The following is a 12,326-nucleotide window of genomic DNA, read 5'->3' as shown; positions in this document are numbered from 1 at the left end:
GCTTTGTCTCATGTCTTCTCAGGTCCTGCACTCAGTCCGTCTGTCAGGCTGCAGCGGGGCCCTGGGGAGCCCTCCTAGCGTTTTGTGGAGTCGATCCCTGTCTCCTCATGTGACAGGATGCTAGAGCGGTACGAACCAATAGAACTTTCTGTGGCAATGGAAATGTCTGTCAACTGCGCTATCCAACATGGTTATTAGCCCTTGAAACGTGGCTTGTACAACTGAAAGACTAATTGCAGAATTTAATTTCATCTCGGTTTGAATCATTCCATGTGGCTGCGGCTACCCCATTACAGGACAGCGCAGCTCCTTAGGGGGCTCAGCTCGAAGACAAGACCACGGAGATCTGAGAGCGCCACAGTCTCGCTGTGTGGCCCAAGGCACGCCTCGCCCTCTGTGCATCGTGCTGCTTTCATCTCTATTCTGGTGGAGACCGTTCCCTCTCACCTCGAAGGGAAGGGAAGAGCCACAAATGGGAAAATTTTAGCAAGGAAACGGCCTTAAAAATCTAAGTGCCACAGCACGGGAGAGTCCATGATTTCTGAAGTCATCACTAAAATAATAGCAATGACAGAGCAGTATAATCATCGTGCTGGGCCCCGGAGCCCAGAGGAGACCTCCTACCTGGAGAGGAGACGAGGGCCACAGCGACCAGAAGCAGCAGGTGTGACTTCCTCCTGGTGGGTGTCCCCATGGTGGACGTGCTGGGCGGAGATCGGGAGCTGAGGAGAGGAGGCTCAGCCCAGCCTGGGGAGAGTCCAGCTGGAGGCTGAGAAGGACCTGGGGAGGCAGAGGTTGTGGAGGACTCTGAGCCTCGGAGCGCCCCTCCTGGCTCCCTCCTCGCTCCTTGGTAAGTGGGCAGAGCTTTTCCCCCAGCCTGGGGAGAGGCAGGATTGCTGGAATTGCTACGCATTCACCGGCCCCAGGCCCCCAGGGGAAGGGGCTTGGCTGTTCCGGGGGAGCTCTTCCCGGCTGAGTGCCTCCTAGAGGCCCCCCGGGAGTCTGGCTCTGCCCGGTACCTGCCCCCCCCCACCTCCCCTACAGCCAGCGGGGGGTTTGCTCAGGAAGTGAGAGCAGTGGCTAATTGGGAGGCAAGAACCCACCTGCTCCTCGCTTGATTCAGGGTCCAGATGAGAACAGGGCCATGCCTGGGTGTGGGGAACATCTCCCTCCTCCAGCGTTTGGGGCCCAATTTCCCCTGCCCCACCCCCACAGCTGCCTGGGTTGGGGGTGGCGAGAAGCCCCTTTGGGGGCGGCATTAAGTCTCTGGGGTCTTCCTTGTTTTTCTAGCAGTGAGGAGTTTCACTGGTTTATTCACACCCTCTCTCCTGGACCCCAGGTCCCTAGCCTTGGCCACACCAGCAGTGCCTCCAGCTGGAAGGGCTGATGGGCCTCCACAGGCCCTCTAGGATCCAGGAGTTAATGTGGCTCCCAAAGGAGCCTTCCTGTTATACGGACACTTGGTTAAATCCTGGAGCTCTGAAACACCCGTTCCCCGGGCGGGGGCACTCAGAGCTAGTCAGAGCTCCCCTCGGCCAAGAGGCCAGAGGGGGCCTCATCCTGAGAGGGGCGCGAGGGGCCAGCCCTTCCGCCGGCTCCACGTCTCCAGGCGGACGTTCTGAGTTCGGGGCTCCCAGGGCTCCCTGTCAGAGCCGCTGAGGAAAGTAGATAACCCAGATGCAGATTCTGCTTCTCTGCCCTGCACCTTTCCAGAAGCCTGAGAAGGGGGAGGGGGCGGAGACTGAGGCAAGACCATCTCTGGGTCTGAGTGTCTTTTCCTCTGTAAAGCAGGTGCTGTAAGGTCCCCTCCAGCTCTGCGACGCTCCCAGAGAGTGTAGCATGGCTGAGGGACTGGGGATGCTGTCCCCTGGATGGGAGTGGGGGGGCATGGGGGGTGCTGCTGCTGGGGAGTGGGGGCAGGGTGGCGGCAGTGGGGGCAGGGGAGGCTGCAGATGACCCCCTAGTCTGCCCCCAGGGTCAGCGCGGGGTCTGAAGACCCAACACAAGACCAGGATCTCCCAGCCTTCATGCTCTATTCCTTCAGAAAGAAGGGGCTCCCAACCCCCTTTAAACCTCAGCATCTGGCCCCTGGCAACCTTTCCCTGCCTCCTGAGGAGCTGGAGGAGGGAGGGGGAGAACTGGCCCCAGGGCATCAGGGAGGCTTGGGGCTGGGTGTCCGTGGGGGGGAGGGAGTGTTGGGGGGGAGTTGGGGGGGTGGGGGAGCGATGTTCAAACATGTGGCTCTCCCTCCTCTGCCCCAAGCCCAGCCTCATATCCACTTCCCTTTGTCAGGAAGGGGCCCAGGTGCCGTCTCTCCGTGACCTGGCACCCCCCTTCTGTTCTTGCCACTTTCAGTTCCAGAATTGAGCCCAGAAACTCTGCCCTTGCCAGGGAGCCCCTCAGAGACCCCCACAGGCACACAGTTAGACTTCGGCTGGGCTCGTGGCTAGACCCTTGGCGCCCCCTCATGGAGGTGCCTCCATTCCAAGCCTGGGAGCTCCTTCATCTCGGTCCCGCCAGTGCCTAGCAAAGTGTCCCTCGAACAGTGGCTGTGATTGTGAGTCGCCTTTGACTGAAGGCGGGCAGCTGTGGCCAGATCCTCAAGCAGCCAGCGACACACTCGGTCACATACTCCCACTCTCGCATAGCTGATTCGGGGGCGCCGGGCTTCGGTGCTCCCCAGGGGCTGCAGGAGGGCCAGCGCCCCAGGGCACACACACTCACACACTCTCTCCTCCTCATAGTCACACACTCATGACACACTCAGACTCTCTCGGACACTCGCAGGTATGCATGCACACTCTGCCTCTTCGTCTCACATACTCTCTCAGACACTTTTACACACTTTCACACTTACTCCCACTCTTCCCCACACACCTTCACATACACACACACACCTTTACACACACATACTCTCTCTCCCTCTCTTTCTCTCTCTCATACACACACTTCACACACACACACACACACACACACACACACACATATACTCTCAGGTCTCTAAGGTCAGCAGGGTGTTTACTCATGGAAGAATCTAGAAGTATAGCCTTGGAAGCTCTCCTTCTGATAGGGAGCCGGTGGGGCACTGCAAGCCAGCCAAGGCTTTGGAATCCACAGACGACGGGAGTCAGTGATCTGCCCTCCTGCCCTCACAGCTCTGAGAGCCTGGCCATCTTATTCCTCCTGGTGGAAGCTCGGTTTTGCTCACCTACCAAGTGGACGTTGTAGCACTAACGTTCCAGGGCTGTTCTGAATGGGAACTGAGGTGAGGGAGCGCCCTGCAGGAGTCTGGGGCTGTTTGGACTTGCTTTGCGGTCACGTTTCAGATGGGGGAATGGAGAGAGAGGTTGGGGCTCCAGATTCGTTCCCCATTTCAGCCCGAGCAGGAACTACTTGTGTCTGCTTTAGCTACTGGAAGTTCTCTTTAAACAAAGGGTTCCACGGTTCCAAAAAGTTTGAAAACGCCTCTTGGCGCTGGTGCAGCACGTCCTGGAGTCTGGCATGAAGAAGGTGCTCCATCATCGTTTGCCTCCTGCCCTTTGTCTGCCCGCCAGTCCCGGAGCTCGGGGAGCGGGCGGGGTGCGCGCTCAGGGAGGAGCTGGGCTCCAGGCGCTCGTCTGTCCTGAGTGTGCCAAGCAAAGCAGGGACAGATGACCGAGGGAGCTGGGGCTGGAGACTCTGGGGGGCAGGAGTCTGCTGCTGCCCACCAGCAGTGGTGGGGAGCACGCGTGTGTGCACGTGTGTGCATGCGCAGGTATGTGATGTTTATTTGCATCTCTGTGTCCCCGTATGTATGTGTGGGCTGGTCTCTGTGTGTACCTGCATCTGTGTCTGTTCGTGGGTATGTCTGGTGTGTGTGTGTGAAAGTGTATGTGTGTGTGCATGTGTGTGTCCCCACCCAGCACAGGGTGTGACGACCCAGTTCCTGCCTTGTTTCTTTGTGAGCCGCCAGGAGGATCACTCACCCGGGAGCACTTGTCACCCGTCACAGCGGTCAGAATTACCTGTTAGTGCTTGCCATGGGCGTCCGCCACGAGTAACACAATCCCACTGCTCATTCCCAGTTCAGTTTAATGCAGACTTTCATCAGTCACCTCGGGCGGATGGGCCCTGGGTAGCCTCTGGGGACTAAGACCTGCCTCAGAAGGGACAGCCCTCCTCCTTGGGGAGGGGCTGGGATTGAGGACCTGCAGGAGTTGTCTTTGGGGAGCACTAGGGACCAGTCAGGCCAATCAGATGTACATTGCCTCCACTGGTGCCAAGGACTTGTGTGAATACATGCACACACACACACACACACGCACGCATGCACAGGCGCACACACATGCACAGAGCCTGGGTCAACTGCCTCCCTGAAGATGAGGCAACTAGCATCAAGTTTTCCCTTTCCCTTCCAATGTTTATTACGGGTGCCAGGCATAGTGCTAAGCACCGGGGAGGCAGTAATGAAAACACTGCCTTTGCAGAGCTTCCTGACCCACTAAGCGTGCCCCAGTCAATCCCTGTGCCATCTGCCCTATGACACATTCTAGAATGCCCAGGAGGGAGGAGGCCTTTTTGTTGTGAGCAAGGCAGCAGTGGAGCTATGCCAGGCCCAGAGCCGGCCCTCTGAGCCCGGAGCCAGCCAAGCCTGGCCCAGGCCAGCTGTCCCAGTGCAGGGGTGCATGCTGGTGCAGGCTGGCACAGGCGGGCACAGGCTGGCACCATTAGGGGCTGGTCCTTTGCGGCGGCGGTGGCACACGGGAGAATGGGCTGCTTAGGGGTTCAGGGGCACCAGGGGGAGTGGGCTGAATTGCTGGGTGTGGGAAACCAAGGACCTGGGGGACAGCCATGGGATGGAAAGCTGCGAGCCAGACTTTCAACACGGGACGGAGTTTTCTGGGCTGAGGACCCCTGTGCAGAACTAACTAGAAAATGACAGATACGCTCTGCCTGGATGCTAGACATCCAGCTCCTGGCCCTGACTCTGTCTCTCCTTCCCCTGGATAATGGAGATTTGAGTACTGAGGGGTTTGGTGACGTTCAGATGGTGCTGGTCAGATAAGGGGCAGTTTGGAGCTAGGTTGAGGGCAGAGACTGAGTGACTTATTATAAGCCGGGAAGCACTGCGGGGGCCCGGCCCTTCAGCCGCCCACCATCCTCCATTCCGCAGCACAGTCGCCAGCAGGGTGGGCTCTCGTGCCGACTGGCCTGGCCCTTAATAACTAGTGTAATGTTACTACACGACTAACCAGCATAGCCCTAGCTCTTCCATTCATTACTTACTCTCTCCAAGCCTCAGTTTCCCACCTGCAAAATGGGGATGAGAAGGGATTCTGGGGAGGTCAGCAGCCGGCCTGGCCATAGTGGGTGCTCAGAAAAGATCAGATCTTACACCGAGAACCCTCAAGGGACCTCCAGGATGGGCCCCAGCACTCTGAGGGGCACAGACAGACGCCCCCCAGTCAGACTCACTCCTACACAGTCATGACTTTCGGGCGGCACTCACAAATGTGTGGGACACACACAGGCGACCATGGTCTCTCTGGGAAGGTGCCTTCCTCCCCTCCGCCCCATAGGTGCTGCCGGCCCCAGGCAAGTAGCAGCAAGCAGGCTACTCGAGACAGGGCACAAGCACATAGAACCACACCCAAATGTGGCGTGTTCGGGAGGGCACCTGGTGGGGACAGGCACACGGGCGCTCCCAGCAGGCCCTGCTCCTCGACCACCCCCACCTCCCACCTGCAGGTCCAGGAAGGGGGGGGGCACTCTGCCTAGAGAGGGAAGTACCACCTGGGATAGGGTCATGGTCCTGCAGGAAGGTCTGAACCACTCCACACCTATCTGGAAAGACAGGGGTCTGCAGTGGCCTGGTGGGGCCACAGGCCAGGCAGGGCCAGAGCTGCTGGGGGAGGAGGGCAGTGCTGGAAGGTCTTGTGAGAAAGGAAGGTGCCCTGAGCTGGAGGAGGTTCCTTAGGACGGATTTGGGGGGGGAATAGGGACCTCCTCAGTCCCCAGCGGGGGATAGGGACTGGGTAGGGACAGGGGCGATGTACAGCTGGGTCTCTCCCCAGCCCCTTCTATATTCCCCCTCCCTTCTCACTCCCCAGTTTTCTCTACAGTTTCTTTGTACTAGCAGCTGGTTCGGAGCCCCTAGCCCCTCTGGGGAGAGCTGTGGCCCAGGGTTACACATCTGTCGGAGCTGTCAGCACCAGGGGAGTCTGGCCCTTCCCCTGCAGCCTGGAGGCTCTGACTCTCGTGGTCTGGCCCGCTCCCCTGGAGAGATCCCTCAGAGTGTGGAGAGGGAAAAGGGAGAGACTTACATCCTCCTGGGAGGAGCTCAGGATAAGGGGCAAGGCGTCCCCAGCTCACCTGCCAATATGCAGTGGGACAGATTGAGCAAGGGTTTGGGAGGACCATCCCTGTTTGAGAGGCCAGGAGTAAGGATGATTGTTTCAACTCCGTTCTAAAAAACCACATCAGGAAGAAATCAGTGGACCAGTTTCCCTATGTGCCCAGATCTCTGCAGAGGGGAGACTCCCCCCAGTTCCTGGACAATTTCCTGCAGGCTGGTTCAGAGCCAAGCCTGGTGGGGGCGTCTTTGGACCTGCTCCTCCCCTCTGATTAGTTTCTGCTCTGGGGCCCAGATTAACTGGGTCTCTTGGGGCGGCACTACAGGAAGGCCGCCCTCCAGCCAAACGCAGAATGGGGGGCCTCTTGATCTAGGAGGCCGGCAGACTTGGAGAGGATATGGGCTAGGGCGTAGGAGATCCAGCAGGTTCTTCTGGATGTTTGTGGGGTTGAGTGGGGGGGGGTGCTTGTTAGATGAGATGGGTGCTGGGGTGCGCTTGGGCCTGCATGTGTCCTGGGGTAGAGGGCGCTCACTTTGGGGTGAGAGCGTCACACCTCTGCATCATCTTTGGGTAAACACAGAAACATGAGCTCACTTCATACCAAGAGAGCTCATTAAACCAAAGAAAGGGCTTACCATCAGGGCACACAGCCCATGGAAACTCTCATGAATGTTCCAGATTCCCAAAACCCCCTGTGAGGTGAGTGGGGGAGGTTGGTCTAGGTTAGGGGGGCTCAGAAGAATGAGAGGTGGCCGGCCTGCGGGACGGGCTGAGAAGGATGTCTGTCTTCTTATGAGTCACTCCCTGTTACCTTTTGAAAAAGCATAACTTGAGGCTGGAAGGAATTTAGAAGGCCGTCCATGCCACCTCTGCCTGCAGTCAGGGCTGTGGACCAGACCCCAAACAGTCCCAGGGGAGGACTGCCCCGCCCCCTCGTGGCTCATCTTCCTGGCTAGGAGGTGTCTCTAGCAGTCTGACTTCAAGCCTTCCTGCTGCACTGGCATTTTCTTTGCTCTGGTCCTTCTTTCCCTGTGTATGGCCCACCTCTTGCTCGGGCCCCTGGTTCGGCACTGGGACTCTCCCCTAGATCACCAATATCACCCACGTTCAAGTTTAGAGATCATCTCTGAGATGATGATCAAACATTTGGCTTGAGGACATGCGAGGGGGCTTGGGGGGGCCCACATCCTCCCACGCACCCCAAATGTATTGCTTCCCTCGTGGCCTCGGGGTCAGAGAGGGTGCCATGGGGAGACCCCCTTCTGCGTACTCGCTCCTGAGGACTAAATTCGGTCAGTCAGAGACAATCTGCACAACCGTCCCGTGGAAAAGAGGCCCAGCCTACATGTGTCTCTATTTGAACAATTGTCGGCAGGGAAGGTGCTGGAAGAGAGTTGCATAAGGAGAGAAATCTGGCAGGGGCAGTGGTGGGGAGGTAGGCTGAGGGCTGAGGCTGCAGGGGTGCACTCGGCCAGGGAAGGGAGTATGAGGGAAGAGCTTGGCCAGGCGGGGAGTGGAAGATGAACGGAGGGGGGGGGGGGGGGGGGGCGTGGTAAGAGAGTCGAAGGAGCAGGGGACCATCTCCAGGAACCTGTCCGTCTGGGTGTCTCTGCTTCCCTTCCCGCTGGGGAGCACCAGAAGGACAGGTGAACCACATGTGACTCTGATATTCCCTTCCCATCTGTCCCCTGCCTCCCTCTTGCCGGCTGAAGACTCCCGATAGATCCCATAGGAAATTAGGAATAACTTTGACCAGGTGGCAGAAGCCCTGCCTGAGTAGTTTTGCAGCCTGGCTAGAAAGGGGTTAACTGGTGAGGCACCCTGGAGAGGGGCTTGGATGCTGCCTGGGGGCAGAAGTCCTTCTTTGCGAGGCCAGGAGTCAGGGCACCATTTCCCTGCTCTCCCCCTAGGATCCAGGGTCCCACCAGCCTCTCCCACAGGTGGCCCACCGTTTGACCTCCAGTGGCTCATCTGGTCCCTCTGAGGGTGAATGGGAAGCTACAGGGACAGAGCATCTCTCTGGCCAGAGGGTCGGGAGATGAGCCTGAGTGTTCGAGGTTTCGGCCCAGAAGGAGATTAGGAGCCCCCTGAGGGACGGGGTTATTCGGGCTCTCCTTCTCTGCCCCCCTCTGAACAGAGGGCCAAGGAAGCTGCCAGGGCTGGGAAGGGGGCTCATGGGTCTCGGGGAGTCAGGCTGAAAGGAAGGGCAGTAGGGTCTGATGATCACAGGCTGGTTGTGGAGGGGGGAACGTTAAGGGCAGGTACTTCGGGGGCCAGAGAACCTGCCCTTCTCATAGGCCACCCCTCCTGGTCTGCCTGGATTCCCAAACGTCCAGACAACCTTGACTGACAGCTTTTTCTCCCTGGGCACAAGCTCAGCCCCCAGTGTTGTGCGGCTGAAGGGTCCTCACTTTGTCCCTATGTAGCGCCAGGACGGTCCCCTTCCACAGGCACTGTGTCATCTCACCCCCTCTTTCTTGCTTCCCATCCCTGGGAATCTCTCCTGGAGAAGGCAACAGGATTCAGCTCTGGCCACCGGCTGCGGCTGCCTCCCCCATCTCTCTGGTCGGTGATGTAAGCCCCATGGTACTTTCCCTCTTTCTGGACCCTCTAAATGGAGTCCCCCTCCTTTCTCGCCAGGCCCCCTTCCTCCAAGGAAAGCCAAACTTAATGCCAATCCTTTCCTCCCACCCGTGAGGAGGACGGGAGGGATGTGGGGGAGAAGACAAGTTGGGGACGGCGGAGGGCGGGGGAGGGAAGAAAAAGAATTTCAGCCCCGGTGGCCCCGCTTCTCACCCTTGGAGATGTGACTTGCCTCAGTTTCTCCTCCCTCAGTCCCCACTCTCGGACAAGCCTTTGCCCAAACTTGAGTTCCATTCCCCCCTCTCTCTCTTCCACAGCCTCCCCCTCGAACTGAAGCAAGACTTCGCAAAGAGGTCACCCGGCAGAGGCACACTCAGGACCACCTCAAGTCTGGATGGTCAGGTTCAATTCTACCCAGGCACTCCTGGGGGGGGGACGGGCAGGCCAGAGTCTGGGGCTTGGCCTCATGGATGGTCTGGCCCTGGACCCCAGCGCTGGGCAGGCCCCGGAGCCGCTGGCCTCTCTCTGGGCAGGTGCTGGTGCCGGCTGGAATTCCTGGACACTGCTGGGGTCGAGCCTCCTGGCCAGGCTCGCCTGCCAGGCCCCTGCAGGATGCCACCCACATAGACAGGGTGGAGGGGACCTCCGGCCCACCCCCCACCCCCCAGGGGCTGGGTAAGAAGTCAGCCTGGCCTCAGCCTGCGGGAGCTCCTGCTCTGCCCCTGCCCCCTCCCAAGTTGCAAGGAAACTGAGCCGGAGCCCTTGAGCCTGGCCGCAGCAGCGCCCGGAACCCCCACCCCCTCCTCGGGGCCGGAGGAGACAAAAGCAGTTGGCACATACCTGGGGTGAAGGAAGGGTGTTGGCTGGGGCAGGTGGACGCTGCCCGAGGCGGTGCGCCGGAGCCAGCCCGGCCTCCGGCCCCCGGGGCCGCCCTTCTCTCCGCCCCTGCTCGCCTCGGCCGCTCGCCGCGGTCCCGGTGCGGCGGTGGCGGCAGGGGTGGCGGTGGCGGCAGTGGCGGGCGAGGGCGCCTGTGTGTGTGTGCGCCCGCCCGGAGCCACTGCAGCATCTCTGCATCAAGATGTGCTCCTCCCTCTTCCAGGCTCCGCTCACTGGCTGGCTCCGGTCCTCAGCCGACGCTCGGGGGCCCCGGAGATGGCTTCCTTCTGCCCCCCTCCCGCCCCCTTCCCGTCCCCACCCTTCTGGCTTTACCTCATTTGCTGTCATTTAAGGACCAGGGAGCAAGCCGGGGCGCCCTCGTCTTCCATAATTCATGGGCGGCTCGGCCGCGGGGCGCTGGCTGGCCTGCCCGCCCCAGCCCCCCATCGCCGCCCAGCCCAGAGCCGAAGGGGCCCGAGAGGGGTGCGGCGGGGAGGGCAAAGAAAGCGGCTCTCGGCTCTCGCTCCTCAGACCCTGGACACCCGCGGAGGCAAACTCTTCGCCTCCCCCAGACGCCCCCCTCCTACAGGGAGGCGTCCAGATCAGAAATCTCTTGCTGTACGGGGCAAGTGGGGGGGGGCTCCTTTGCCCGCCCCACACGTTCATCTTTATTGTTGCCCCCCAGCTTATGAAAGTAGCAGCCCTCTGTCCAAATATCCACACGCTGCAGGGAATTTAAAAATAGACAAAGTCCCTTAACAAACCTGACTTTAGTGCCCCCAGACTTATTATTTTCCTGTATATAATTATGTGGGTTACTAGTATTATTTCATGAAAATGGGATCGCACGCTCCAGCATGATTTGCAAAATATCTTTAAACTGTGTAATAGATCTTGGACAGCTTTCCACATCAGTGCTTATGGATCCAAGCCCATTTTTAATCAACCAGCAGTGTGAGGTCATGAAGAGCTCAGTAGACTGAGGGTTGGAAGGTCCAAAGGAGAGGCTGGGCTCTGCTACTGACTGGCTGTGTGTGCTCGGCTAAGCCTCCTGCCCTCTCTGAGCCTGGCTGTTAACGTGAAGGGGTTAAAGATGGCCACGTTTCCCGCCCACTCTGAAATGCTGGTGCTCATCCAGGCCTTCCGCTCACCTCCTCTGCTCTGTTCCTATCACCTGGGGTGGGGATGGAGGGGGACTGGGGTGTGTGTGCCCTGGATGGCTGGGCCCTGGACATGGGGAGACAGCCATCTGCAGCAGCAGCAGTCACCCTGTCAGGCTGTCACTGTCGTCTCGCTCCCCCCTCTGCTCCACCTGCTGTCCAGCTCACATGGACAAGACTAGGTAGTGGTCCAGATGTTGAAACAGCTGGCAGTGCCAGGCCGGCCTCGAAGTTTGCGATGGCCAGACCTGTCGAGCCTGGAGCGCAGCTCTGGGTCTGCCGGAGTGGGGGATGGAGGGGGTGGGTGGACGCCGGGCCTTGGGATACATCCGGGCTGAGTGAGAGGTCCTGGAGAAGGAGAGGACAGGGAAGGGCGGGGAGGCTCTGCTGCCCGGACTCCGAGGCCAGAACGCCTGCCCAGGTCCCATCTGCTCTCCCCTCCCGTCCTTCTGCTCCACGCGGAGGGGCTCTCCCAGCTCAGGGTCTTCTTTGTTCCTGATGGAGAGACATCTGATGGTGCTGATGATGCTTCTCGGGGAACTTGAGAAGCTGCTGGGCACCCCTTCCAGGACGCCCTTCCCTTTTCTGCCCCTGCCCGCATGGTCCTTGACTGTCTGTCTGTCTCCCTAGGGCTGGCATGTTAGCCTTGCCCTCTGATGACAGGCCGGTCAACTCGGGCTCGGAAGGGAGCGCTTCAAGTTCTCTCCAGGCAGAAACTGGCTGACAAGAGAGGACTTGGTGCATCTTTGGCTGCGGGGCTGACGGTCCAGGGGACGGACCAGGAGATGGGCCAGGGCACGGGCTGACTCAGGGACCGAGGGTCTGGAAATGCTTGCAAGGATTGCTTTAGATGGAGACAGCTGTGTTTGTGACTCTATTTTAGGACAGCTGCTGCCCTTGCCGTGGGGGCTGGGTGCCTTGGAAAGGACACGGTTCCCTCCCGATCAGATCAGCCTGGGTGACTTGGGTGTCTAGATCTCTGATTCCTCTGCCATCCGCCTGCCCCGCCCCCGGGGGGCTCTGACAGCCACAGCGAGAGCACTTACTAAGTCCTTACCAGCGAGAGTACTTACTAAGCCGAGAGGAGAGTGGGGAGACAATTCCCAGAGTTTCATCTTCTTGCCTGTTTCATCAGCTGCATCTGGTATTGATGGATTTGGGGGGGCTCCCGGGGCTCCTCACTGCCAGCTTCTAAGGTGCTCCTGCTGCTGCTGAGGAAAGAGTGGGGTAGACGTTTGGGGTTCCAGGCTGCATTTTGCCTGTGGGTTCAATCTGGTAATAACTAAAGTACTTCATAATATTATTACTAATTATTATATACATTATGAACAACAAACAATTCCAGTGTCTCCAATGTGCCAGGAGCTGTGCTGAG

General features: G+C 59.2%; 1 protein-coding gene across 1 annotated transcript in view; it reads right to left on the bottom strand.

Moving 5' to 3' along the window:
* The window catches only part of CNTN2 (contactin 2), a 33,020-nt gene extending 22,983 nt beyond the window's left edge, over nt 1-10,037 (bottom strand). Inside the window, exons 1-2 of the mRNA XM_059413224.1 lie at nt 9,756-10,037; nt 625-780 (exon numbers count right to left, since the gene is read on the bottom strand). Of these exons, the coding sequence (XP_059269207.1) occupies nt 625-780; nt 9,756-9,981 (382 nt within the window). The 5' untranslated portion in view covers nt 9,982-10,037. The remainder of the gene's footprint in view (nt 1-624; nt 781-9,755) is intronic.
* Nucleotides 10,038-12,326: the final 2,289 nt, after the last annotated feature.

The sequence above is a fragment of the Mustela nigripes genome, chromosome 10, assembly GCF_022355385.1.
Source record: "Mustela nigripes isolate SB6536 chromosome 10, MUSNIG.SB6536, whole genome shotgun sequence".
Taxonomy (NCBI): domain Eukaryota; kingdom Metazoa; phylum Chordata; class Mammalia; order Carnivora; family Mustelidae; genus Mustela; species Mustela nigripes.
This window is presented reverse-complemented; position numbering and strand designations above follow the sequence as displayed.